Source organism: Bos indicus x Bos taurus, chromosome 20 (assembly GCF_003369695.1).
Source record: "Bos indicus x Bos taurus breed Angus x Brahman F1 hybrid chromosome 20, Bos_hybrid_MaternalHap_v2.0, whole genome shotgun sequence".
Lineage (NCBI taxonomy): Eukaryota > Metazoa > Chordata > Mammalia > Artiodactyla > Bovidae > Bos > Bos indicus x Bos taurus.
In genome coordinates, this window is record NC_040095.1 from 4,666,213 (window position 1) to 4,691,915 (window position 25,703).

Below are 25,703 nucleotides of genomic sequence, written 5' to 3' on the forward strand. Positions count from 1 at the left end.
GTAAAGAATTTGCCTGCAATGCAGGAGACCTAGGTTTGATCCCTGGATCAGGAAGACTCCCCGAGAAGGGGTGGCAACCCACTCCAGTATTCTTGCCTGGAAAATTCCATGGACAGAGGAGTCTGGCGGGCTGCAGTTCATGGGGTCACAAAAGAGTTGGACACGGCTGAGCAGCTAACACACACACACTAACCAGTCCACTTTGTTGAAAGCATCGCTTGAGTGCTTTGTGTTTTGGGGGGAGGGGGATCTAAGTAATAGATCTGGAAGAGACAGCTGACCTTGTTTCACACAGGAGTCAGGGGAAGAGTTAGGACTGAGATTGCATATCAGCAGTAGGTTCAAGGCATGAAGCCACTTAAAGGGCATTTGGGCCAGAACTAGCCTTTGGCACGAGCAGGCATCGGTCCATTTAAACTGTAGCACTGGATTGAGATGCATAGTTCATGCTGTTTCTAGGCCCAGGTTGAGCACTTGAAGGTGCTAGAACAGTGCCCTGGGAATGACAGCCAGCTAGAGAGAAGAGCCCAACAAAGATCTCGGAAATGCAGATGATAATTCAATTTAAGTACTAATCCAACTGAGTAGAATAGTTATCGAGTCCTTGTTGACTCTCACTTACTTGTTCAGCAAGAGGTCTCTGAAGTTGGTATTTACCACTGTAAAGCTCTAGGCCAGAGAATGTATTAACTACAGAGGGCAGCATAGCTTAAATTGGCACTCTGCTTCAATCTAAGAAATAACACTGCATCTAGACTGAAGAGGGTAAGGAATTCAGTTTAAAACAGAGGTTCTCACATTTTAGGGAGGAGCAGAATCATCCTGAGGGCTTGTTAAAACACTTTCCTGGGCTCTACTTGCACAGTTTCTGCCTTAGTGGATCTGGGCTAGAGCCCAAGAATTGCACTTCTAACAAATTTCCAGGTTGATATTGATACTACTGGTTCTGGGATCACACTTTGAGGACCACTTATCCAGAAAGAGATGATGAAGTAGGTATAGCTGTTTATTTCTTGATTAAAGCCTTCACAGAGGAGTGAAGAGGGAACTAACCTGTCAGATTCTACCACATTCAAGACCCTTTGCCAGGTGATTTGAAGTCATTTAGTTTAACCCTTGAAACCACTCTGCAAAGTAGTACTTATTCCTGTTTCCCCTCTCAACATACACATATTCAAAACTTGAATAATTCTCACTTCAAGGACAGCTTTCACTTATAACTCAAAGAGTAATTTGCATATGCCTTTATGAATGTGATACGCGTGCTCTGTTATGCCCAACTCTGCGACCCCATGGACACAGCCCTCCAGGCTCCCCCATCCACGGGATTTTCCAGACAAGAATACTGGAGTGGTTGCAGTTTCCTACTCCAGGGGATCTTCCCCACCCAGGGATTGAACCTGTGTCTCCTGTGGCAGGCGGATTCTTTGCCACTGAGCCACGTGGGAAACCCTATTTAACGTAGAAGTGAAGTGAAGTGAAGTCGCTGTCGTGTCCGAGTCTTTGTGACTCCATGGACTGTAGCCCACCAGGCTCTTTGGTCTGTGGGATTTTCTAGGCATGAATACTGGAGTGGGTTGCCATTTCCTTCTCCAGGGGATCTTCCCGACCCAGGGATTGAACCCGGGTCTCCAGCATTGTAGGCAGACGCTTTACCATCTGAGCTACCAGGGAAGCCCATTTAATGTAAAGGATATGTTAAATTCTAAATTATGTATTCATTGTTCTAGTAGATTTATGAGGGATATAAAATGTGGATTCACTTAGTAGTATTGATTATACAGTAGATGGAATTGTTGATACATTGTTTTCTCATATAAAGCATAAAGTGAATGGGAGCTTTATTTTAACATTAAGTAAAATGCATTTTTAGATCACAGGAAAAATGGGCCTATGTTAATTTCGTTGATGTTTGTTTTTTCTTTTTTAACGGTGCCAATTGGTTATTGACCAATCCTGTTATAGAAACAAAGGGACAGATGTTGAATTTCAGTATAGTTGGTACTAAAAACAGCCACATTCTTAATATTAAAATCACAATGCTGGTAAGTGTTCTTTGTTAATGTCTTTTTTGAAAGGTCAACTTGTTTTTAGTGGCATTTTCAGTGAAGTTACTTTGTGTTGTTTGACAGATTCGCACAGAATTATTAAGAAAAAAAAACAAGTGATCCAAGCAGTTGAATTGAAGGCATCCTGGAAAACCTGCTGTTTGTTGTGAAAATCATCTTTGGTCTTGAAATAAAAGTAAAGCTGGAAAGGAATCTACAAACAAGAACAAAGAGAAGTGTGGGCTCAGACTCTCAGGATCCGGGCTTGGAAATGCCTCAGGTAAACCACACAGGGCAGGGGCAGGGTTTTCTAGTCCTGCTGCGGCCAGGTCTGTAGGTTTTCCGGGTCTTAGTGCGACTCTGTGCTGTATGTAAAGACATTCTGCTGCTGCTGTCAGCTGGCTTTGAATAGATATCCTTCCTTTGCCACAGCTTTGAAATTCATTGAGCTTGACACATGGAGCAATGTGAACGAAAGATTGGTTAAAAGGTGACAGAAGTGCTGACTTTTATGGGGGCTAAACCAAATCCCTAGAAAATTAATCTGCCACAGAAAGCCCATTTCATTCCCCTGTATCTTCTTTTTCCCATTGTTCCTCTCCCTTCATGCCCATCGGATTCAATTAGGAGGAAATGGTGAGGGACTGCAAATGTCTCTTTCACACACACACACCCACCCACCCCTATATATATCTCCCAGATACACACACACACACACACACACACACACACACACCTCCCACAAAACATATCTAAGAATGACTGTTTATGCTATGGTAATTACTGGTTTGAGGCAATCACTGAAAGAATAAATGAACCCTCCTATTCCCCGCTCTGCATGTCCAAACGTCCTCCCTTCCCCCTCCAATGGTTAGCTCTTATCCTTTCCTGTTTTGTGCTAGTGAAAAACCTAGAAATAATGAGAGGCCAGGGACTATAAGGTAGCTTTATGTGGGGCCAGGCAGAACTGTGCCTTGAGCACAGGAAATCAACAACTTGCTGAGATGGTCCAGCAGGCAGTGAAGGAAGAAAGGGGTTTGTGGACCAGTGGCCTCTTTCCACCCCAACCACTAGAGCAAGTGGACTACAGATACCTATTTCCAGTTCTTTCCCATTCACAGTTTCATTTGCTGTTTATTGAATACTTGAAGTTATGTCCATAAAACACTTTGAACTTGGCAGCCTACAGGTTGCAGAAGATTAGGAACAAAAGAATGGGATGGGAAGTTGTTTAGTCACTAAGCTGTGTCTGACTGTTTGCGACGCTGTACATTGTAGCCCTCCAGGCTCCTCCATCCATGGGGTTTCTCAGGCAAGGATACTGGAGTGGGTTGCCATTTCCTTCTCCAGGGGATCTTAGCGACCCCGGGATCGAATCCACATCTCCTTCATTGGTAGGTGGATTCTTTACAACTGAGCCACCCATCCCTGGGATGGGACATACTCATAAAGAAAAACATGATGAAAAAGTGCATAAAAATGGGTCAGTCACTGTTAGGTAGAAAGTATATGTATATGAATAGAGAAATATAAGCAAGTAGACTATAATATAAATTTTTAAAGTTTTGACAGTAACTTGGAAAATAACAAAAAGGTAAAGAGGGAATTTTTATTCTTTCCCATCTTCTTTCTTTATCCAAGTTAGATTTCAAAGTGAGGAGTTTGACTTGTGTGGGCCACTTTTTAGGAGTGTTAGCCTGAACTTCACCCTGGAGTGTTTTGTATAGATACTGAAATGGGAAAGGGGGGACAAAGAAAAAAGAAGGAGCATTAACTCTGGGTGCTGAGTCTTTTTATTTTCTCCCTTTCTTATTTTGTCCTAGAAATTGTACCCTTCTTAGGGATCAAGATTAAGGCTACTAAGTTCATATTCCAGTTACTGGCCTCACTCAGCAGATTTTTTGATATTTGGCTCATCCTATCTCCATCACATTCCTGGAGGCATTTTTGGACTAGAGATGCCCAAATGGTCTTTCAGTTGTTTGGGGAAGTAAGACATTGAATTCATTGAGGAGTGTAGAGTGAGACTGTCTTGCTACCTCTGCTGACTCCAGGAAATGGCAGGGGATCCTCTACTTTGTGGAGTTAGAACAGCTGGTGGTGTTAGAGATGGGTTTGAAGACACGTTATATAGCTAATAAATAAAAGTACTCATTAGGGCACGATGTGCTGACTCCGGTGCCTAAATAAGCTTTAGTTTTTAGAAATTAGGTACTATTAACCATTGCCACTCTGTTCCTTTTCCCATGTTTAATGCATCTTAGTGTTGTTTTAATGTTAAGCGGAAAAAAAATACAAAATTGTTCTGAAAATAATTACTTGATAGGTATGGTGGTGGATCTTGTATGTAATTGGCCTTGAAGCAGTCATTAACTTTGCAAAATTAAAATCACTCTGTTGTAGCCTAGTGTAAGCGGAATGGATCCGCCTTTTGGGGATGCCTTTCGAAGCCACACCTTTTCAGAACAGACTCTGATGAGCACAGATCTCTTAGCAAACAGTTCAGATCCAGATTTCATGTATGAACTGGTAAGTAACATTTTCTTGGATTCTGCTTTAATCAATTTGGGGTAAAGGTATAGTTTTTTTATTTATAAAGGCCTTTTTAAGCCTTCTTTATAAAAAAGAATGTGATTAGGCCAAACTTAATGCATATTAGTATCAGTCATAGTATTTTGGCAGGATGTATGAAGCCATTGAAAATAGTAGGAGGAAAGATCTAAACATCCTTAGATCTAGTTTTTGACAATGAGGATGAGAAGGCATCTTTTAGCCCAACAGTTAAAAGACTTTTCAGCTAGGATATTTAGGAATGATAACATTGAGCAAGGCATGTACTACAGAGAATGTGAGGCAAAAATAGCAATTCCAAGCAATATCTGAATATACTTATCATTTATTCTTGAGGTAAATAGACACTTAAGAATAATTTAAATTACATGCAATTTAAGCAGCATAGGTATATGAAAACTGGAAAGCTGACACAAGTCTGTTAATTTACTAAAAAATTATCGAGTTGTACACTTTGTAGAGGTGAATTTTGTTGTATGTAAACTCTACTTCAGTAAAACTGGTAAAACACACAAAGACACATATGCAAGCAAAAGGAAAAACAAAACAAAGCAAACAGACCAATGGAAAAATTGATACAGAACAAAAACAGACTGGAAAACAGAAAATTTCCTCATTTTCTTACTGAGCCTCCACCCACCAAACCTTCTCCCTAAAGGTAATTAAGACCAACAGAGTTTTTCTATGCATGTAAAATTAATAATAAATTAATATATGAATATTTTAAATTGTATGACATATTAATACAGTATTCTGTAGCTTAACTCCTAACATAACATGGTAAGTGGCCTTTCATCTTAATACATTAGAGCTTACATGTATTCTTGTTAATGGCTGCATAGTCATACTGACATTTTAAAAATTATATCTCTACTCATGAGAAGTACAGTACTAATGAGAGAAGTATTTTATTCCCCAAGCCCAAGAGTTGGTACAGGTTCTTTCCAAAGATTTCATCTTTCTGTGGCTGAGTTTCAGCTCTCTGTGGATTGCTCTTCACTCTGTGTATAAGTTCTGACTTAGGAGGACAGATTCTTCTATGATGAAGGAAAGGCCTTTATTATTTGCTTTATAAATGAAGCTTGTTTCTAAGAAGATCTCCAAATCCTTTCTGAGTTAAAGATCAGGAAATGTAAACTTTTTCAGGAAGAGTGTTTATAGTGAAGTTCAAGAGCCCTTGACCATGCCTAAGTTTCTCAGGGGACATAGTTTCCCTCTTTTTTTTTTCCTTGCCCAAGGAAATGATACTATATGGAATGGTAGAGTGACATGTAAGTAGTCTTTATCTTAAAACAGACCAAAGGTTGAGTACTGTTTACCTAATACATGAAAGTGAGGATATAGGTTATTAATGTTTTCCTTAAATATGGTATGTAATTTTTTTTTTAACCTTTCTCAGGATAGAGAGATGAACTACCAACAGAATCCTAGAGACAACTTCCTTTCTTTGGAGGACTGCAAAGACATTGAAAATCTGGAGTCTTTCACAGATGTCCTAGATAATGAGGGTACTTTAACCTCAAACTGGGAACAGTGGGATACATACTGTGAAGACTTAACGAAGTACACCAAACTAACCAGCTGTGACATCTGGGGAACAAAAGAAGTGGATTACTTGGGTCTTGATGACTTTTCCAGCCCTTACCAAGATGAAGAGGTCATAAGTAAAACTCCAACTCTGGCCCAGCTCAATAGCGAGGACTCACAGTCTGTTTCTGATTCCCTTTATTACCCTGACTCACTTTTCAGTGTCAAACAAAATCCCTTGGCCTCTTCATTCCCTGGTAAAAAGATCACAAGCAGAGCAGCTGCCCCTGTGTGTTCTTCTAAGACTCTTCAAGCTGAGGTCCCTTTGTCAGACTGTGTCCAAAAAGCAAGTAAACCCACTTCAAGCACACAAATCATGGTGAAGACCAACATGTATCATAATGAGAAAGTGAACTTTCATGTTGAATGTAAAGACTATGTGAAAAAGGCAAAGGTAAAGATCAACCCAGTGCAGCAGAGCCGGCCTCTCTTGAGCCAGGTTCATGCAGATGCAGCAAAGGAAAACACCTGCTACTGTGGTGCAGTAGCCAAGAGACCAGAGAAAAAAGGGACAGAGCCTCTGCAGGGTCATGCCACTCCAGCTTTGCCTTTTAAAGAAACCCAGGAACTATTACTCAGTCCCCTGCCTCAGGAGGGGCCTGGGTCAGTTGCAGCAGGAGAGAGTAGCAGCCTTTCTGCCAGCACATCGGTCTCAGATTCATCCCAGAAAAAAGAAGAGCACAATTATTCCCTTTTTGTCTCTGACAACTTGGGTGAACAGCCAACCAAATGCAGTCCTGAAGAGGATGAGGAGGATGAGGAGGATGTTGATGACGAGGACCACGATGAAGGATTTGGCAGCGAGCACGAACTTTCTGAAAACGAGGAAGAGGAAGAAGAGGAAGAGGATTATGAAGATGACAAGGATGATGACATTAGTGACACTTTCTCTGAACCAGGTATTACATTATTTGGAGGCTTACCAAACTGTTTCCTACTCTCTTGAAATAGTTTTGCTGTGGACTTTCTTTGTCTGAGTTTGGAGATTAAATGACTTAGTATCTTGGCTTGGATATATACTTGTTCTTATCTATTTAAACAGTTTTAAAATAATCATTCTTGCTCATGTGTGGTTCATATGCTGGTTCCTTGAGGGCTGCTTCTTAATTTATCTTATGTTAAGTGACCTGATTTGTCACTCTTTGAGCAGCTGTGCCAAGATGCCAAACTTGATTGGTTTAAAAATATTCCTATTTCTGCCTTTGTCCCTCTGTTAGACTTAAGGTAAGTTTGGAATCCCAAGAATAGTGAATCAAGTGATGATGGTTTGTATTACTCATGCCTAATAACCAACGAAGCCTGTTTAATGAATAATGTAAAAGACAGCTTTTTCTTTGTGTCTGCTGCATCTTTCATTTGCACAGTATTTTTCCATTGAAGAAAAATACATGCTTTAATTTAATGAGCATGAAGGAGTCTCTGCTCTGTTTATATACAGCACATTATAAATAAAAGGGAAAAAGAAAATGAAATCTGTGGGGAACTGGTTCACTTCAGCATGTACATGGCTGGGCTCTTGTCACGGTTGGCTCATGCAGTTTTTATTTATGAAAATGGTATTTCCAAGTGGCATAGAGTTAAAAATTCACAAAGAGGTGAAGATCTTCACATTTAAATGAAAGTTATTCTTCAAAAATAATGTTAATACTATAACTTCTACATAAAAGACCAAGTTATTAAAAACTTCATGAATTGTCAAAGAGAACCCTTTTGTTGTTGGAATTTGGGGCAATATAAACATTGATATTTAATCTCCAGCAAGGTTTTTGAGCCATAGCAGGTGCAGCAGTAGCTGTATTGTGGCCAGTGAAGCGTATTATTGCTGAGAGACTTTCGTCTTAGTGAACTTTTTCTGTTGCATAAATGCTTAGATTTATGCATTTGATACAACTAAATTGTTTGACTTGGGTGGAGTTTCAAGTAAGGAAAAGGTACTTTGCTGTGGAGGAACAGGGTTTGTGCATTTTCTTTGGTTTACTTTAGTACTCAGTATAGTCTCGATAGAACCAGTTGTCTTTTCTACTTAGCAAGAAAACTTTTCTCTCAGCCAGTTAATGGATCTGCTTTGAGGTGTTTGAAGGAGAGTTGTCTTTGCAGTTAGTGGTAGTTACGTAGCTCCCTCCCATGGGGAGGCCAGAGTGCTGTTGGTGGTCCTTACAGCCTGACAGGTCAGCCCTACTGTTCTGAATCCCGTATTTAGAATTAGGGTAGAAGGGAGGGGAAGGATCAAGACAAGGAGTAATAACTAGGAAATGGAAAGTGTAGAGAAGAAAAATTTCTTTACCAGTTGACACTAAAAGGAGTATGTAAATATTCCTTTTAAATATTCCTGAGGGAGTAAATTCTGCCATCACCAGTCAAGGCGGGCAAGGACTATACTGTTTATTCTGCTTCTGGTTTTAGGTTTGCTTTGCTTTGACTTTTTTTTTTTTTGGATGAGATCTTAGTTCCCTGACCAGGGATGGAACCTGGGCCCTTGACATTGAGAGCGTGGAGTCCTAACCACCGGACCACTAGGGAATTCCCACTTTTCTTTGACTTTTAACTGCGGTTTAAGTTCATCCTTGATCTTTTGACTTGGTTTCACCTGGATAAATGTGTTGAGAGATGAGTAGGCCTATGAAGAGAAACCACTTCATAACCTGACTCGCATTTCCGTTTTCTCTGTCTTTTGACTCTCGTAGGGAAGGGCAAGCCTTGTTACAGCTGGTGCTTTTCTGTCCTGCCACATTCTCTTGCCCTGTCCTGGTAGGAGAACCCTGATTCTTGAGTTTGTTGGTGTTAAGCAGCCAACACCGCTTTAAAACAGAGATGCATTAGCTGGCACTTGGCAAGGTGAAGCCTTCCTCTTGGTGCTGTTTAACAATGCTAAATGTTTGGATGGCATTTAATTCACTCACTTCCAGTTGACTTGAAGTAAAACCTCTTTGGTTAGGATTACTTGGACGCGTCTCACAAATGTCAACAAATGAAATGCTTTAACCTCAAATCAATGATATTTTGTGGTATTTTGGGGATTTATTCACATTTGCTAATGAAAATTTCCCTTCTTGGAAAAAAGAGCTAAACAGGCTACTTTAAGAATACAAATGTGAATTGGTGAGAGGCAAGAAGAAATTCTTTGAAGCAGAAAAGTGGGATGGTTATAGTTTCTTGAGAGTGCTAGTTTTAGAGTGGGTTGATTGGTTTAATTTGCAGCAGACAGTGTACAAAGGCCCTTTTGTGATGACTAGCTCCCTTGATGCTGTTTCTTGGCAGTTGGCTACAACAGTGCCTGAGTCTACAAAGCCCCAGGAAAGGTGTAAAATGGAGTTTCAGTCCCTGCTCTGGACTTGCTCCCAAGTTTTAATAGAGCCTGTTCTGAGGACAAGCAACAACTGTTTGGGGTCATGGAATTACATGGTTGTAAGACTAAGATTTAGGTCCCCAGAATGAGAGTTTAGTTTGTAATTCCTACTAAACATTTTCATGATAGGCTTTACCAGCTTAATGGCAGTAACCTGCACTAATCAAAGGTGTGTGATCAGACTTTTAGGCGTCTGTGTCACCTTTTTGACTACCTTTTGGTAATTGTGTCAGGAAGGAATGAATTAGATCAATATGGTGATCCATCAAATGAAAAGAAAACAGAAAAGTCTCCATGGGAAATGTACATTTGTACATTAAACAAATCACTGATTTGTTTAAAAAAACAGTGGGGGGTGTATCTGTCTTGTGTTGGAGGCTATGTGTACTAATTGTTGGCTGTGCAGAGGTCAGCAGAATTGGCACGACTCTTGTCTTCATGTAGCTTGAGGTTTAGTGGGCCTGTGTGCAGCTGGGGTCTCTTGGTCTGCTGCTCTTCTGTGCGCTGTGACTTGCGAGAGAGGCGAGATGAGTGCTTCTTAAAATTTCTTTGACCACAGAGCTCACTTGGGATTGAGGGCATAGTTTACAGCAATCGTGTTCCTATGAACACACTTGGAGAAATATTTAATCATCTTAAATGCAAGACCAGTGATCTTGGAATATATTGAATAACTTTTCTGCATGCTACTTGATCACAGTAGTCTTGTAATTGAAAGACTTTAACAAATCCTTTGTGTGTGTATTTATGTGTGCACACACGTTATTGTGAATTTATGGTATATACTTTAGAAAATTTTAGGTTAAAGAAAATGGATACCCTTAAACACTGTTTTGGAAAAAGCCTGGACATATGAATTAAGCAAAACTGATAACTAATTTGGATAGGAGAGGAGAAGTCCAAATCCTAATGACAGTTTGGATTTAACATGGAATATATACGGGAAAAAATTTCTATTCAGACCACTCAACTGGATAGATACAGGAAAAGTAGGAAGCCAAATTGGAGCTGGAGTCGTGGGGCCTGAGCCAGTCCCAGCTTTGCCAAATCACTTAAACCTCCATGAGCATGTTTGTGTAAATAGGGTTAATAACCTCTTCCTACCAGGTTCTTAGAAGCCTCAGATGAAATACCTGTGAGTACTCACAAAATATGTGAGTACATTCCTTAAATGAGAGAGACAGTGTTTTCCCAGAAATCTAGGCCACCTGAGGAACATATCAAATAAAGTGTCGGGGGGATGGGTTGCCTGAGAAAGTTACATGTGAAAGTGTTTCCTTTATACTTTGGGCTGCTGCTACTGCTAAGTCACTTCAGTCATGTCCGACTCTGTGCGACCCCATAGACGACAGCCCACCAGGCTTCCCCGTCCCTGGGATTCTCCGGGCAAGAACACTTAAATGTGGGACGCCAGTTCTTGACACTGATGGGAGTATTTCAGTTGGTGCACCTGTCTGTGTTGAGGTATAGTCAAAGCTATGGTTTTTCCAGTAGTCATGTATGGATGTGAGAGCTGTACCAGAAAGAAGGCTGAGTGCCAAAGAATTGATGTTTTCAAATTGTGGTGCTACAGAAGACTTGAGAGTCCCTTGAACTGCAAGGAGATCAAACCAGTCAATCCCAGAGGGAACTAACCCTGAATATTCATTGGAAGGACTGTTGCTGCAGCTCTAATACTTTGGCCACCTGATGGTGAAGAGTGAGTCGACTTGTTGAAAAAGACCCTGATGCTGAGAAAGATTGGAGACAAAAGGAGAAGAGGGTAGCAGAGGATGAGATGGTTAGATAGCATCACCGACTCAGTGGACATGGATTTGAACTAACTCCGGGAGATAGTGGAGGACAGAGGAGCGTGGTGTGCTACATACAGTCCATGAGGTCACAGAGTCAGATGTGACTTAGCGAACAACAACATATTCTGTGCACAGCCCATTTGTACTTGTAAGATGGATGTGCTCTGAGGGTATTTTAGTTTTACAGATCATCCTGTATTGGGTCAAACCAGTAGTTCCAGTGGCCCAGAATTTTTTTTGAAACTTCCTTTTAGTAGGGAAGATAGGTTCTTAAAAAGTGAAGTAAATTCAAATTGCTTCTGATAAAATATTAGTTAGAATAGGCATATGTTTTTATTTGAATAGCCTGTGTGAGAACTGTCATTCTTGTACTTTTACAAAAAGGATAGGGTGGGAAGTAGGAAGAAAACCACTGCACTGCTGCCTGACAGAATTCTGCCTGGTAGGTTACCATCCGAGAAATGCAACAGCTTTCTGTCTGGAAATGTTTCAAATACATAAAGACATCAAAGAAATTGTATAGTCTCTAAGTACCATCATTAACTAATGGTAGAGACTGCATTTCCTTTTCTAAAAGTTGAAACATAGTTGATTCATGCAGTGTTGCGTTAGTCTCTAGTATGCAGCTAAGTGCCTGAGTTATGTACACATAAAATCTTTTTCATATTCTTTTCTCTATAGGCTATTATAGGATATTGTAGATAGTCCCCTACTATGCAGTAGTATCTTTTGTTTATATATAGTAGTTTCTGTCCACAGATCCCAAACTCTTAATTTATTCCTCCCCCCACTTTCCTCTTTGGTAATCAGGTTTATTTTCTATGTCCATGAGTCTGTTTTAAGCTGAAACTCCAGTACTTTGGCCACCTCATGCGAAGAGTTGACTCATTGGAAAAGACTCTGATGCTGGGAGGGATTGGGGGCAGGAGGAGAAGGGGACGACAGAGGATGAGATGGCTGGATGGCATCACTGACTCAATGGATGCGAGTCTCAGTGAACTCCGGGAGTTGGTGATGGACAGGGAGGCCTGGTGTGCTGCGATTCATGGGGTCGCAAAGAGTCGGACACAACTGAGCGACTGAACTGCACTGAACTGAACTGAGTCTCTTTTGTAAAATAAGTTCATTTGTATCATATTTTAGATTCTACATATAAGTGATATCATATGGTATTTATTTTTCTTTGTATGACTTCACTTAATATGATAATCTGTACTTTTGTCCATGTTGTTGCAAATGGCATGGTTTTGTTCTTTTTTATGGCTGAGTAGTATTCTATCTTCTTTACCCATTCAACAGTCGATGGGCATTTAGGTTGCTTCCAAGTCTTGGCTATTATAAATAGTGCTGCTGTGAACATTGTGGTGCGTGTATCTTTTTGAACTAGAGTGTTCTTTGGATATATGCCCGGGAGTGGAATTGCTGAATCCTGTGGCAACTCTCTTTTTAGTTTTTGAAGGATCCTTCATACTGTTTTCCATAGTGCCTCTACCAACTTACATTTCCGTCAACATGCACATCCTCTCCAGCATTTATTGCTTGTGGACTTTTTAATGACGGCCATTCTGACTGGTGAGAGGTGTTACCCATTGTGGTTTTGATCTGTGTTTCTTTGACAAGTAGCGACATTGAGCATCTTTTTCGTGTGCCTATTGGCTATCTGTATGTCTTCTTTGGGGAAATGTACACTTAGGTCTCTGCCCATTTTTAGATTGGATTGTCTTCCTGTAGCTGGATTTCATTATTCTCTCAATATTATGTGATGATACAAAAAAAGTGTTGTGTACTAACCAAAGAGAAACCTAAGGAAGATACACAGTGTAGTTATTTCTGTTTATTAATCTCTGAATATTTTATGAGTTAGAAATATCTATATTAAATGTCATTTTTACAGATTTTGTTTATTCTCTGACATGCTAATGATGTTTTCAGGTGAAATGTGTCAAGTAGTAAATAGAAGGAATCTTTTTGTTTTTCTTGCTTAGTTTATTAAAATTTGTGAAACTTAAGAAGTATTGGGGGGTGGGCATTTTCTTTTTTTAAGGCTATGAAAATGATTCTGTGGAAGACTTGAAGGAGATGACTTCAGTTACCTCTCGGAAGAGAGGTAAAAGAAGGTACTTCTGGGAGTACAGTGAGCAACTCACACCATCACAGCAAGAGAGGATGCTGAGGCCATCTGAATGGAACCGAGAGACCTTGCCAAGTAACATGTATCAGAAAAACGGCTTACACCATGGTGAGAGGGGATTTTGATCATACGTGTTGTGTGTGTCCCTCCCTTCCTTCCTTCCTTTCCTTCTTTTTTCTTTCTTTATTTCTTCTTCTTATTTTTAAAATATAGTGGACATTCAATATTACGTTATCGTAGTTTCAGGTATATTACGTAGTGACGTTTGCGTGCACCATGCACACCGCAAGGGGTCCCCTTGTGTCTCAGCTGGTGGAGAATCTGCCTGTGATGTGGGAGATCAGGGTTAGGTCCCTGGGTTGGGAAGATCCCCTGGAGAACAGAAAGGCTACCCACTCCAGTATTCTGGCCTGGAGAATTCCATGGATTGTATAGTCCATGGGGTTGCAGAGAGTCAGACACGACTGAGTCGCTTTCAGTTCATTTCATGATCACCATGGTAAGTCTTAGTAACCATCTGTCCCTAATATTTTAAGTCACTTTCAAATAGAGATAGTAAATCACAATACTTAATCATTAAACATTGTATATAGGTTCAACCCCTCCTAACAAATGGGAGAGTAGAGCAATAGAGCTTCTGTATTTGCTGTGATTGCTCTTCATTAGTGAATAGCTTTTTTCAGTTTTAACAGCCATCACCTAAACAAGGAGGAAAGCTTGCGTAAAAATGATTTCTAGTCACTTCTTAGTCTACCTGTCCTACCCAGGAAATGACCAGGAGCCTGCTGATTGCTGACCTGTTGCAGCTGCTGTTAGCAAGAAAGAAGGATTGAGGAGGAAGAGAATGGGCTCCGGCACCTCTGTCTTTCATTCTTATCCAGTCTCCAGGCCTAAATGTAAACAGGGAGATAGGAATCAAAATTGTGGTGGGAGAAGAGAGAATGGAAAGGAAAAGAAAGAATAATTGTGGAGAGAAGGAATGGAGTAGGAAAAACTAAACAGTAGGAATCAGGAGAAGCTTATAGTCTTAGGCCAGATTTCGACTATGAACCCAAGAGGATGTAATTGAGTAGAATTTCTTCTGCACAAATTTTATTTTTACCTTAATCCAAAGTCTGTACTGAGAAGGTAGAGGGCACTAGTAGGTCTGAAGCTCAATAAACAGTTTATTAGTTGCTCCTGCTACAGATTTAAGTTGCTAAGCGTTTGTGACACAGATGGTGTATCAGAAGTATATTTGTACCTCATTTTCCCTTTCCATAGCACTCAGGTCTGTATTCTACTACCTTTCAGTGAATGGAAGACCTGGTTTTTGACTTGGGATCAGTTTTCTGCCAGAAATGAAAAGACAGGTCCAATAAACAGGTCCAAGTAGCATGTAATGAGTTCTAGGAATGTTGTTCAGGGTATTGCCGTCAGAGGACAGAGCCATCCCTCTTGCCTGCAGTGGTAGGGAAGGTCTTTCTGAGTCTTGGGTACTGTTGTGTATCAACCTGACTGAAGACAGAGTTTCTGAAAAGGCAATCCTTATTTGCTGGACTTTTGAGTTCAACACAGGAATATATAGGTCTGACATATTTTCAGTCATAGCGGTATAAACGTCTTGGTTTGGGTAAAATTTCCAAATTTGTTCCTGACCATATACTATATCCGAGCCCTGATTTTTATGTGCAGATGAGCTTGCACTATAGTCCTGAGATTTGATTATTACTTCCATGCAGGGACGGGAAGCCTGGTGGGCTGCTGTCTATGGGGTCGCATAGAGTCGGACACGATTGAAGAGATGCAGCAGCAGCAGCAAATAATTAAGAATCTGTCATAGTGGGGCTGCAAACCTTAAGATGGAGAAGGGCTGGGAAAAAGATAGAGTTGTGCCATATTACCTCCATTTCTTGCTGTCACAAGGTGGGAAGAAGAGGAGTCCAGCCCTCCTTCCGTAGATTGTTCATATGCTGAAAAAGAAAAGGGAAGAGAGAGATGGATTTTTAAATGTCTATAGAAAATGTATCTCTTGTTAAATAAAATGATCTCACTTAAACTTCTTTTAAATCATCTGTAGGAAAATATGCAGTCAAGAAGTCTCGGAGAACAGATGTGGAAGACCTGACTCCAAACCCTAAAAAACTGCTCCAGATAGGCAACGAACTGCGGAAGCTGAATAAAGTGATTAGTGATCTGACTCCAGTCAGTGAGCTTCCCCTAACAGCCCGGCCAAGGTCAAGGAAGGAGAAAAATAAGCTGGCTTCCAGGTAAATGGTAATCATGTTCACTCATGTAGTTGAAGGGAGGTGAGGTTAGACTTCAGTGAGCTTTCATAGAGGAGATGGCCTTCAGCCATTTTTTTCAGAAATATCCTTTTATAAATAGAACAATGAGAGTATTATAATTTTTCCTTTGAAAATAAATGATGGTACTTATGCTTCATGGAATAAGTTTTTAAAGGGGAGAAGTGAATGAACTCAAGGGCCTTATATTGTAGTATAAAAATGAAAATTTTTATCATAGCTTTATTTTTTGTTTGTTTTGCAACAAGTCAGGGTTTTTTTTAATTGAGTATAATTTACTTGTCTTCCCTTATAGTGTATTCTTCTGTGAGTTTTGTGGTTACAATTATGTAACCACAACCATAATCAAGATACTGAATGTTGTTATCACCTTAAAAATTTTCCTTTGCCTCTTTGTAAAAGTGAACTCCTTTTCTCACCCTGACTCCTCCCAACCACCGATCTGTTTTCTGTTCCTACAGTTGTGCCTTTTCTAGAATACAGATGAAATCATTCTGTGCATCCTTTGAGTCTGGCTTTGATTTCACACAGGATGAATTTGAGATTCATCCATGTTGTGTGGACTAACAGTTTGATACTCTTTATTGATGGTACTAGTCCTTTGAAGTGATATATTAATACTTCAGTGTATCTGTTCACCAGGTGAAGGATAGTTGAGTAGTTTCTAATTATTGGCGGTTACAAATAAAGTCACCATAAATGTTTCCTTGAGTTTCTCAGGGGGCTTAGTGGTGAAGAATCTGTCTGCTAGTGTGGGAGATGCGGGTTCATTCCCTAGGTTGGCAAGATCCCCAGGAGGAGGAAATGACAACCTACTCTGGTATTCTTGCCTGAAAAATCCCATGGACAGAGGAGCCTGGCAGGCTGCAGTCCATGGGGTCTCAAAGAGTTGGACACAACAGAGCAGCTGAGCACACACGCACACACACTTACAGGTGTTTATGTGAACATAAGTTTTCATTTCTCTTGGGTAAATACCTAGTGTGTTTAACTTTATAAGAAAATGCCAAAGTAGCTGCTTCCAAAGTAATGAAGTAAATTAAAAAAATATTTACTATTTTCCAAAGTAGCTGTATGTACTGTTCTACATTCCCTCAAGCAACATATGAGGGTTCACTTACTTCACATTTTTTACAACACTTGATTGTCACTTTCTGTTTATTTTGGTATATTAGCCATAGCTTTATTTTTTGAATGGTGAAATTTTAAGAAATAAGTTTAGATAAACGATTATACTGTATGTTTTGGGTAATTGAGGCCCTTGATGTAAACATCAGTAGACAGTGATTTTTTTGGTTGCTGTTAGAAAATGACAGTAGCAAAAAGCATATTCTGAATGTTCACTTTAAAAAAACAAATGAAGTAATTGCTCCTTCCTTTCCCAGGGCTTGTCGGTTAAAGAAAAAAGCGCAGTATGAAGCTAATAAAGTGAAATTATGGGGCCTCAATACAGAATATGGTAAGCCTACACTTACACGGATTTGATTAATTTCCATCTACCTTGCTGACTGCTCTCTTTTTATTATTTTTGGTTTTGTTTCTGGCTTTCCCTGTATTCTGCCCAGCTTTCTGCCAGCCGCTTTGATTTAAGCTTTGTCTTTGGTAGCACTGGGTGTTGGTCGCTGCCTCGGGCTTTCTTTTGTTACGGAGCTCAGGCTCTAGGTGCACGGGCTTCTGTTCTTGCAGCCGGTGGGCTCCGTAGTTGAGACTCGCAGCCTCCAGATCTTGGGCTCAGTACTTTTGCACGGCCTTTAGTTGCCCTGTGGCATATGGAATCTCCCTGGACCAGAGATCAAACCTGTACTGCCCGTACTAGCAGATAGATTCTTGTCTACTGTACTTCCAGGGAAGTCCAGGCCAGCCTCTGTTTTTTGTTCATCTATTCAGTAAGCTATACTCTTATTTATTCATGTTCTTCTCTTAGTGTCTATCTGTGGCTCCCAAGCCAGATCTCCTCTTGTGACCATGGTAAACTCTGACTTCAATTTTACAGTTATGTGTGAAGTTAGCCAGTTTTATTGACTAATGTATATTTTAACCTTTGAATGGATAGTTTGGAAATGTGTTTTACAAATGTGATTGCTCATTAGAATCATCTGTGTGTACATATTAAACTACAGATTTCTAGACTTCTCCCCAGGTTCTCTGAACTATAATCTATGCAAGTAGAACCCCCAAATCCATATTTTTAATGTTACCCCAGATTACTCTTACACAGCCATTCTAGTACTTACTTGGGATCCGTTGGTTTAGATCAGTGCTTCCTGATATTTCACATCCTGGCACATGCAGAAAGGTGTCATCTCTAAGGTATCCTGGAGTATAACGGAGTAGGCTGCTCATGGGAGGAGGTCCCTGTGGGTTGAAAATGAAAGTGAAAATCGTTCAGTTGTGTCCAACTCTTTGCAACCCCATGGACTATATAGTCCATGGAATTCTCCAGGCCAGAATACTGGAGTGGGTAGCTGTTCCCTTCTCCAGGGGATCTTCCTGACCCAGGGATCGAACCCAGGTCTCCTGCATTGCAGGCGGATTGTTTACCAGCTGAGCCACCAGGGAAAGCAAATCATTATCTCACACTTGGAACCTTTTATAGTGAACTAGAGGGTGGGGAAGCTCTGCTTTTGATCTTCCATAATAAGGACCACCCCTCCCTCCCCCTTTCCTGGTTACTCTTCCTTATGCTTCGTGTCATAAGAGCTCATATGTTCCTTTGCCTCTAAAATTGTCCTCTTCACTGTCAGTTAGCTGTTGGGCTAAGCTGTATCTGAAAGTGCAACAGTGGCTAAATGATTGATTATTATTTGTTTCCAGAGATTTTCTTAACTCCAGCATGATTTGATGTCTGGCACATAAGTGTTCAGTAAGTGTTGTGCATGCATGTGTGCTCAGTCACTAAGTCGTGCCCAGCTCTTTGTGACCCCACAGACTGTAACCCCCCAGGCTCCTCTGTCCTTGGGATTCTCCAGGCAAGAATACTGGAGTGGGTTGCCATTTCCTTCTCTGGGAGACCTTCCTGACCGAGGGGTTGAACCTGAGTCTCCTGCCTTGGTGGAGAAGGCAGTGGCACCCCACTCGAGTACTCTTGCCTGGAAAATCCCATGGATGGAGGAGCCTGGAAGGCTGCAGTCCATGGGGTCGCTGAGGGTTGGACACGACTGAGCGACTTCACTTTCATTTTTCACTTTCATGCATTGGAGAAGGAAATGTGCCGGGGTCCAGCCCCGGCTGATCCAGGCTATTCGAAGGAGAGACAGCATCGGCGACCTATTTATTTAAATATTCATCAAAGATATAAAGAGTAATAGAATGAGGATAGCTCAGTGAGGAAATTCAGTGGAGAAAAGAGGCTGAATAATTCAGCCAGAAGGTGAGAGAAAGAACTACATGGGGAGACCAAGTTTCGGTGAACAAGGCCTGCACTTTATTTTCCAAAGTAGTTTTTATACCTTAAGTTATGCATAGAGGATGATGGGGGAAGGGGTAGAGTCATGCATTAAGCCAGGCTTTCTTCCTGCAAACTTAATCATATGCAAAAGTTTAGGTGATTTGCATCATCTTCTGGCCCGGAGGCCTGTTAACATTTTAAGACCCTTTCTTCAGAAAACTTATTTTTCTCCAAAGGTGATTAGGCAGGCGCCACCCTCCAAAAAGCATTAAAGTTGCATTCCTATAGGGCAAAGGTGTGGTGGGCTACAACAAAAAAGAATTAACTCAAGGGTCCAAGGTTACAAACATTAAAGCTACTACTTACACCAATTATATTAATCAATACACTGCCAGGGACACAGCAGGTAAGGGATATGGAAACTTAGCAGCAAACATTGGCCCAACAAGTGAAAAACCCTTCACCAATACAATTTCTAATCAATCTTTTAACTACTCAAAGGAATCTGTGTTTAGACGGTTTAGAACATCTCCTGCCTCTCACAGTTGGGAGGCTCTGAACAATCACATGTGGCCGGAGAAACCTATTCAAGCAGGCTAGAGGATTTCCAAAGGAGTTTGTAGGTTGAAACACTGTCACACCCAGGAATTATTAACTGGAGCTGTAAGCTAACTCTTTTTTCAGAGAGAGGTAGTGGGGGATAGTCCCCCGTAAAGTCAGAGGTGTAGGTGAAAGCACAAAGCAGAAAGTAGGCAGACTCTGGTTTTGGGGGTAGATGCTCGAGAATTTCCACGGGGACTCCTGAGGCTCGATCCCACCTTTGCGTATGCCGAGCCTCCTTCCTCATGACATTTGCCACGGGCAGAGTTCCTCACGCTGGCTCCCGGCAGTGATAGAATTCCAGTTGAGCTATTCCAGATCCTGAAAGATGATGCTGTGGAAAGTGCTGCACTCAATATGCAATATGCACTCAATATGCAATATGCCGGCTCCCGGCAGAAATGGCAACCCACTGCACTGTTCTTGCCTGGAGAATCCCAGGGACGGGGGAGCCTGGTGGGCTTCCGTCTGTGGGGTCGCACAGAGTCAGACATGACTGAAGCGACTTAGCAGCAGCAGCAAAATCACTACAGCTGGTGAGTGCAGCCATGAAATTAAAAGATGCTTACTCCTTGGAAGAAAAGTTAGACCAACTTAGACAGCATGTGAAAAAGCAGAAACGTTACTTTGCCAACAAAGGTCCATCTAGTCAAGGCTATGGTTTTTCCAGTAGTCATGTATGGATGTGAGAATTGAACTATAAAGAAAGCTGAGCACCAAAGAATTGATGCTTTTGAACTGTAGTGTTGGAGAAGACTCTTGAGAGTCCCTTGGACTGCAAGGAGATCCAACCAGTCCATCCTAAAGGAAATCAGCCCTGAATGTTCATTGGAAGAACTGATGCTGAAGCTGAAACTTCAATACTTTGGCCACCTGATGTGAAGAACTAACTCATTGGAAAAGACCCTGATGCTGGGGAAGATTGAAGGCAGGAGGGGAAGGGGACAACAGAGGATGAGATGGTTGGATGGCATCACCAACTCAATGGACATGAGTTTGAGTAAAGCTCCGGGAGTTGGTGATGGACAGGGAGGCCTGGCGTGCTGCAGTCCATGGGGTCACAAAGAGTCAGACATGACTGAGCAACTGAACTTAACTGAAGTATATATATAATGATTCCAATGTCACGGGCATTCTTATTTCATTTTATAATAGAACCCAGCTGACTCATAATGCAGGGAGATGTGGTTGGTCACTGGAACCCTTCTGGGTCTCTTTTTCTCTGGATGCATGTAGGCATATAACTGTGTGTTGTTCAGTTAATAAATTTAGCCATAATCATACACATCTGTATGGCCATATATTTTTGTGCTTGTATATATGTATGTGTAAGCCCACAAGCACATATTTTCTGTGTTCTGGGGTGGGGAACAATTGGGAAATTGGTTAAGAGCCAGGAATATGTATATTTCTGAATGTATTCCTCTGTTTCAAATTGAGTTTTTGATGGCCTTTAATTTTTATTATTCCCAAAGCTAACTTAAAGCCTGTAGATATTTTCATGTACGAAAAAAAACTTATCTCTAGGTGTATTTTCTTCTCAATTAGTCAGCACAGAGGAAAAGGACCTTCTCATTCATTTCTGTCTTCCACATCTGTCTTACAAGCTTCTCTTTTCCAGTGTTGAGAAGCGCAACCTTGACTTGGTTTAGAAGACATGTTAGAAGCAATGTAGTAGTTACTACTTCTGTGTATTTTGCCACATGTATATATTTTTTATTAAATTTATTTATTTTTAATTGAAGGATAATTGCTTTACAATACTGTGTTGGTTTCTGCCAGATTGCATGGGGTTTGCAAGTTCTTCCCATGGAACATGCATATATCTCTTAAGGGGATGGTGCCCTTGATTCCTCTAAATATCTGCGAGTCACTGTTACTGCTTTGTGGAACACTTTTATCCATTACCTATTGACCCAATGGTTTCTAAAATCAGTGACATTGGGAACAAATTTTGGGACTTGGGAACCATAGGGCTGCAAACTTTATATTTTGCCACATGAGGACATTAAAAAGAATATCTACAATTACTGTCATTTCATACAGGGAAGAATATTTTAGTGTTAGAAAATTAAGACAGGCATACTCTCAGACTAAAGTTCGGTTTATGAAAAACGTACTGTATTGTTCTTGCCTATTTTAATTTGTCATCAACTAGCACTGTTCCAAGGACTGGCTTCAGGGCCCACAACTGTGGTCCTCATCCTGTCCTATGCTGCCAAACCTCCTCCTCCTCTTGATTCCTTCTACCAAGGCTCACAGGAACTCTGTGAGCTCTGTGAGTCAAATGTAGATTTGTTGACTCAGAATGAGACGTAAAGCTACGAAGAGGACAGGACCTTCATCCTGATTAACATAGTTTATCCCCAGACAAGCTATGTAAGGTTACAATTTTGGAAGATTCTTGGATGATCATGAACTCAGAACAGGAGGGATCTCTTAAGAGACTTCGGGCTTCCCTGGTGGCTCAGACAGTAAAGAATCCACCTGCATGCAGGAAACCCAGGTTCTATCTCTGGGTTGGGAAGACCCCCTGGAGAAGGGAATGGCTACCCTCTTTAGTATTCTTGCCTGGAGAATTCCATGGACAGAGCAGCCTGGTGGGCCAAAGTTCATGGAGTCATGAAACTCTCTGACACAACTGAGCGACTGACTGACTTAGAAATTTAAGGTTGGTCCTCACTTTCTGAGCCAGATGCTTTTATCTCCTCACCTAGAAGTTTTTGACGGTAGAGCCCTTCACCTCTGCCCCGCCTGTCCCCAATGTTCTGGAATGGACACTGCCCAGGTTGGGAAGAGCTGTTCTGCTGTTTCAGTTTTTAGTGCTCTTCTCACTTTTAAACAGTGAGGTAATTTGCTTTACCTATTGAGGATGGAGAAGCTTTTTGCTTCTCATCAGTCCAGCCTGCATGTAAATGTCCTTATTTATATTTGAGTTAATGGTTTTCTCTCTTGTTTATTTGAGAAACAAGCATAAATTTCCTATTTCATGTGGTTTAGGGAGTCAGCTGTGCTTTCCTTGTTTAGTGACACATTTTTTAATATATTGTCCCCCTGCATGTAGTTTTAAATTACTTCCCCTCCCCCTGCCAGTTATTTCTGATTTCCCTCTTCAGTATTAGTCTAGATTGGTTTCTTCTAAGTTTTACAAGATAAGGAATAACAAATCATTGATTTCAAAGCAGTGTCTGAAGTAGTAGAGATTTACTTCAGACCATAGGACTTTCATGTGTTGAAACTGGAGGTGTGTTCCCCCCAAACACCCCGCAACTTTATTGAGGTATAACTAAAGTAAAATAACTCCACGTATTTAAAGAGGATTATATGGTTACTTTGGACATATGTACATATGTATGAAATCAGTCAAGATAGTGAACATTTTGATCACCTCCAAAAGTTTCCTAGTGCCCCTTGGTAAGCTAGTCCTCTCTCTCTTCCTATCTCTTGAGTAACCACAATCTGCTTTCTGTCACTATAAATTAGTGTACTTTTTCTAAAATTTTATATTAATGGAATCCTACCATACATTCTTCTCTTTTGCCTGGCTACTTTCATTCTGCATATTTATTTAAACATTTCTCCATCTATATCAATAGTTAAATGGTTTTCTTTGCTGAGTAGTATTCCATTGTATTAGATATACTGCACTTTATCCATTCATGTGTTGGTGAAAATTGTTTGCTGTTGCTATAACTGCTATAGACATATGCCTGTAGAGCTGCTATGAATATTCCTGGGGAGGTGTTTGGGTGGACATATGTTTTAATCTCTCTTGGTTAAATATCTGTGAGTAACTTTATAAAAAACTGCCAAGCTGTTTTCCAAAGTGGCTGTACCATTTTACATTCTCAGAAACAGTATAGGTGGGTTCTAGTTGGTCCATATTCTTGCTAACACTTGGTAAGGTCAGTCTTCTTACTTTTAACCAACCTGATAGATATGTGGCAGTATATCATTTAATTTGTATTTCATTAATTTATGATGTTGAACATCTTTGCTTATTGGCTGTTTATATATTTTGTTTGTGTGTATGTGGGTGAAGTGTCTTTTAAAATATTTTGCCATTTAAAAATTTTGTCTTCTAAAAGTTCTTTATTGTAGATACAGGTTCTTTACCTGACATATATATTGAAAATATTTTATATTAATCTTTGGATTGCCTTTTTGTTTTCTCACTGACATCTTCCAAAGAGCAGAAATTTTAAATTTTGATGAAGTCTGATGTGTTAGTCTTTCATTTTATATTTTTGTGTATTCTAATTAGAAAGTTTGCCAACTTCAAAACTGTATTTTTGTGTATATTTTCTCCTAGGATTTATATAGTTTTAGATTTTACAGTTTTTTTTATCCCCACAAACAAATACCCAGTTGATCAAGCACCGTTCTTTGAAAGGACTTCCTTTTTCCATTGATTTTTTTTCATCTTTATTAAATCAGTTAATCCTATATGTATGGATCTACCTCTGGACTCTGTATTCTATTCCATTGAGCTGTTTTCTATCTTTATGTGAATATGCAGTATCTTAATGTAGTTTTATAGTAGATCATAAAAGTCTTGGTAGTGTTCGTCCTTGTTGGTCTTCCGGTTTTGTTCTCTTCTTTCAAAGTTGTTTTGACTCTTCTAGGTCCTTTGCATGACCACTATCAATCTTGGAGCCAGTTTATCACTTTTTATAAAAGAAGTCTTCTGAAATTTTGATTGGAATTGCTTTAATCTGTAGATCAATTTGGAGGGAATTATCATCTTAACAAAATGGAGGCTTCCAATCCATGAACTTAGGATCTCTTTTCATCTGGTTGTCTTCTTTAATTTCTCTCTGACTTGTTTTATAGTTTTTAATGTACAGTGCTTGAACATCTTTTGTTAGATTTATTCCTGAATATTTTATATTTTTGATGTTATTGTAAATGGACTCATTATTGAAATTTCAAATTCTTTGTTGCTAATATGTAAAATGGAACTTTGTTTTATACCCTTTTTAACATTTATTTTTTGGCTGCGCCGGGTCTTCATTGCTGTGCCTGGCTTTTCTCTAGTTGTGAGCGGGGGCTGCTCTTGGTCCTGTGCGCGGGCTTCTCACTGCACTGGCCCCTCTTGGAGACCACGGTTCCGGCCACTCGGGTTTTAGTAGTTGCAGCATGTGGCTCAGTAGTCGTGGCCCTTGTGCTTAGTTGCTCTGAGGCATATGGGGTCATCCTGGACCAGGGATCAAACGCATGTACCCTGCATTGACAGGCAGATTCTTAACCACTGGGCCACCAAAGAATTCCGTGTATTACTCCTGCCGTATTTTCTTGCTAAATTTATTAGTTCCAATAGTAGGTGTGTAGATGCCCTGGAATTTTCTATGTAAGTAGTTGTCACCTGCAAATAGAAATGGCTTTATTTACTCCTTTTGATTTCTGTGCCTTTTAATTCTGTTCTTTGCCTTATTGCAATGTTTAGGACATTTGAATAGAAGTGGTGACCGCCTTGTTTGCAGGGGAAACTTTGACTTTTAAGTTGATGTTGGCTGTAGGTTTTTTGGTAGTTGAGATGCCCTCAATTGTTTGAAGTTTCCTTGTTTTCCTAGTTTTGTTTTTCATGAATAGATAGGGAATACTGTCATTTCTTTTATTTTTAAATTGCATTTATTGGAGCAATCATTGTTCTCCTTTATTCTGGTAATATATCACATATTCCCCTGTTAATATGGTGAATGATGTTAACTAATTTTTTATTAAACCAACCTTGCATTCTTAGAATAAACTGTATTTGGTTATGATTTATTTTACTTTTTACTTAGAGTCTATTGCACATATTTTGCAGGATTCTAGTCAAATATTTTGCAGATTCTAATCTGATATTTGGAGAAGGCAATGGCACCCCACTCCAGTACTCTTGCCTGGAGAGTCCCATGGATAGAGGAGCCTAGTGGGCTGCAGTCCTTGGGGTCACTAAGAGTCGGACACAA

At 40.3% G+C, this 25,703-nt stretch overlaps 1 protein-coding gene across 3 annotated transcripts in view; it reads left to right on the plus strand.

Moving 5' to 3' along the window:
- CREBRF (CREB3 regulatory factor) overlaps positions 1–25,703 on the plus strand; it is a 60,800-nt gene that overhangs the window by 21,085 nt on the left and 14,012 nt on the right. For 2 of the 3 annotated variants that reach the window (XM_027520579.1, XM_027520580.1), the window contains exons 2-7: positions 2,133–2,328; positions 4,452–4,577; positions 6,019–7,105; positions 13,390–13,584; positions 15,536–15,725; positions 17,147–17,220. In XM_027520579.1, the coding sequence (XP_027376380.1) occupies positions 2,320–2,328; positions 4,452–4,577; positions 6,019–7,105; positions 13,390–13,584; positions 15,536–15,725; positions 17,147–17,220 (1,681 nt within the window). In that variant the 5' untranslated portion in view covers positions 2,133–2,319. Of the gene's footprint in view, positions 1–1,627; positions 2,046–2,132; positions 2,329–4,451; positions 4,578–6,018; positions 7,106–13,389; positions 13,585–15,535; positions 15,726–17,146; positions 17,221–25,703 lie in introns of those variants that run through there. The other variant, XM_027520581.1, reaches the window with a different exon arrangement.